Source organism: Gavialis gangeticus, unplaced genomic scaffold (assembly GCF_001723915.1).
Source record: "Gavialis gangeticus isolate Ggan-Ray unplaced genomic scaffold, GavGan_comp1, whole genome shotgun sequence".
NCBI classification, from domain to species: Eukaryota; Metazoa; Chordata; order Crocodylia; family Gavialidae; genus Gavialis; species Gavialis gangeticus.
Window position 1 is genome coordinate 4,742,841 of NW_017728991.1, and position 2,571 is coordinate 4,745,411.

The 2,571-nt window shown below is 39.5% G+C and overlaps 1 protein-coding gene across 1 annotated transcript in view; it reads left to right on the forward strand.

Annotated features, from left to right (window-relative positions):
* LOC109296754 (ATP-binding cassette sub-family A member 10-like) overlaps window positions 1-2,571 on the forward strand; it is a 53,073-nt gene that overhangs the window by 33,927 nt on the left and 16,575 nt on the right. Inside the window, exons 24-25 of the mRNA XM_019516309.1 lie at window positions 161-331; window positions 1,358-1,468. Coding sequence (XP_019371854.1) covers window positions 161-331; window positions 1,358-1,468 — 282 coding nt within the window. The remainder of the gene's footprint in view (window positions 1-160; window positions 332-1,357; window positions 1,469-2,571) is intronic.

The following is a 2,571-nucleotide window of genomic DNA, read 5'->3' on the forward strand; positions in this document are numbered from 1 at the left end:
GCGGGGGCGTGGCAGTAACAGAATAGAAAAGAAAAAGGAGACTCACTGGTGACATTTCTTCCTTGAGCGGTCACCATACATCCTATCAGCAACTGGAAAGATTGTTATCCTTGCTAAAAAAAACAATACTAACATTTCTGTTTTCCATGTGTGTTCCTAGCGGAAAGCTCATTCTCAGCTGCGTATCTCTGGGCTCATCCCATCAGCTTACTGGTGTGGGCAGGCACTGGTGGACATCCCTCTGAACTGGATCCTTCTTATCTCCATGTTTGGGATACTGCTTTCACAGAGTTTTCACATTTGGAAGCATCCTGGTACCCTGCTCTTTTTGGTAAATCTTTGGTTGATCACTTATAAAGAAATATCTCCTGAAAAAATGAGAGGGGAAACCCCAGAAAATACAGAACATATTTCATCCTGAAAACCAAAGAGAGAGAGCAATTGCCTCAGAATTGCTTGAAACCCTAATCCTTGCATATATTCAAATGTCCACTCTCATTCGAGCTGTGAAACGGGACCACGTTTTGCTGGGTATTCACATGAAAGCTTATAATTTTGATAGCATTTGAATTCAAGACATAACAAAATGTTGCCATTTCTGCCTGCACTTTTCTTTCAGAATACAGAAACGATCTCCCTGGCTGCATGCAGGAAAGAGACAGAATTTGCTCTAGGTGCAAAAAACAATTTTTCACAATGAAATTATAGGATCCTGGAGAAACGTGTTCCGTATTTTACCCTCGGTCCCTATCCCTGTCCCAAATAAAGCCTGAAACATTCTAGATGACAGCAATGCTTTTTCAGTAGTGTAACTACAGGTGGACGGGTGGGCAAGGCATGTCTGCTGTTCTGCATCCTCTTTTTCCTCCCTCTGGGGTCAGAGAGAAAATGCGCTGTTTACTTGGTAAACCGACTTTACTACAAAGTAAAAGTGGAATGGGCACATGATGCACAGTCCTACTATGTAGTAGTACGTCACTAAAATCCAAGGTAAAATTAATCCTTGAAAATTTACCAAGAGCAAACCAGCTTCCAATGATCTAGTGGCCATTGTGATAGATCTCCTGTGGGTGGATGGATGGCTTGGGAGAGAGAATTGTTTGCCTGCTCTTTATTACAGAGCAAAGCCCTGGATAAGCTACCTATAGTAATCATGTCTGTGTATCCCTATTAATGAAATGGAGATAATAAATCTTGCTCTTTACAAAATATTTTACACTTATTATGTTCTTTTTTTAATCCCTTGGCTCAAATTATTCCTATTCATAATTCAATCTAGGCTAGGTTGCTGCAGTTGTAGCTTTCTGATTGTCCGCGCCAGTTCACTTATCCCTAATGAAACCCTTTCTTTTTATAGTTCATAGGTCTTATTGGATCTGGAGCTTCTATCATCCTGTTGCTTTATTTAATTGCCTTCATATTTCGCAAGGGATGCAGCAGCTATATTTTGTCCTTTACTCTCGTAATGGTAAGCAAAGGGCACGCATGCTCTAAAATCTGTGAAGCAGAAACTCAGGGGAACCCTCTGTGCAGCTCCAGGACATTGGCAGTCATTTCAGAACAGAAATTATTCTATTTTGCACCTTATTTCAATCTCAGTCCTCTCCAGTCATTTGTGTTTTAACAAGTTGGGTACAATTTGGTTTGTTTTGGGCGTGGGGGTGAGTTTAATGGAACTCCAAAGTATTTTGCTAGTCTCATAGAAAATCTGTATTGTGTCTAAACTGTGTAACCTGGAGCCTTGCAAGAATATAGGCTACCTTGGATCTTAGCTTCTCAGTGGCGTGAACGGATCTCAGTTTGTATATGTATATATGTGTGTGTGTGTGTGTGTGTATATAAAATGTATATATATGTATATGTTATGTCCATTTTTATATATGTATATGCATATATATAAAAGCTGTGTGTGTGTCTGTGAGTATACATTTTCAACAGGCCTGTTTTGGATATATGCATGTGCGTGCGTGCGTGTGTGTGTGTGTGTGTGTAAAACAAGATTGTCAAAAATGTCCCAGCTAATTGCATATTTTGTCTGTTTTCCATCAATTTTTTTGTAAAAAACCAAAACCCAAAATATTTCAGTGCTGCAAAGTCAGATTCTGGTACGTGAGAGAAAAGTGGTCCAATCATGTAGTAAATCCCTAGTAAATCCCTAGAGAAGTGATTCTCAACCAAGGTGCTGTGGCACCCTGAGCTGCTTTGAGAGCCTTTCAGTGGTGCTGTGGGATGCTAAACAACGTTATCACTGTTCAGTGTGCAAACATGATTCACAAAATGAACTTTGCGTTTTCACATAGGAATCTATTATATTAAAAACATCCTGACCTGTTTTAGTCTTTTTGAGATCTTAGCAACAGAAGAATTCTTCTATTGTTGTTGTACTGTAGCCAAAAAATGAATGAAAACGAACAGCTGGCACTTTCCAAGGGGTGTCTCAAATCTAACATATAAACAAGATCATCACTATAATTTTTATTATTGTCTTTGCTGTTACAGTTCCTGGTTTTTGTCTCTTCGACTATGAGCACTACACGTGTGTGTGTGTGTGTGTGTGTGTGTGTGTGTGTG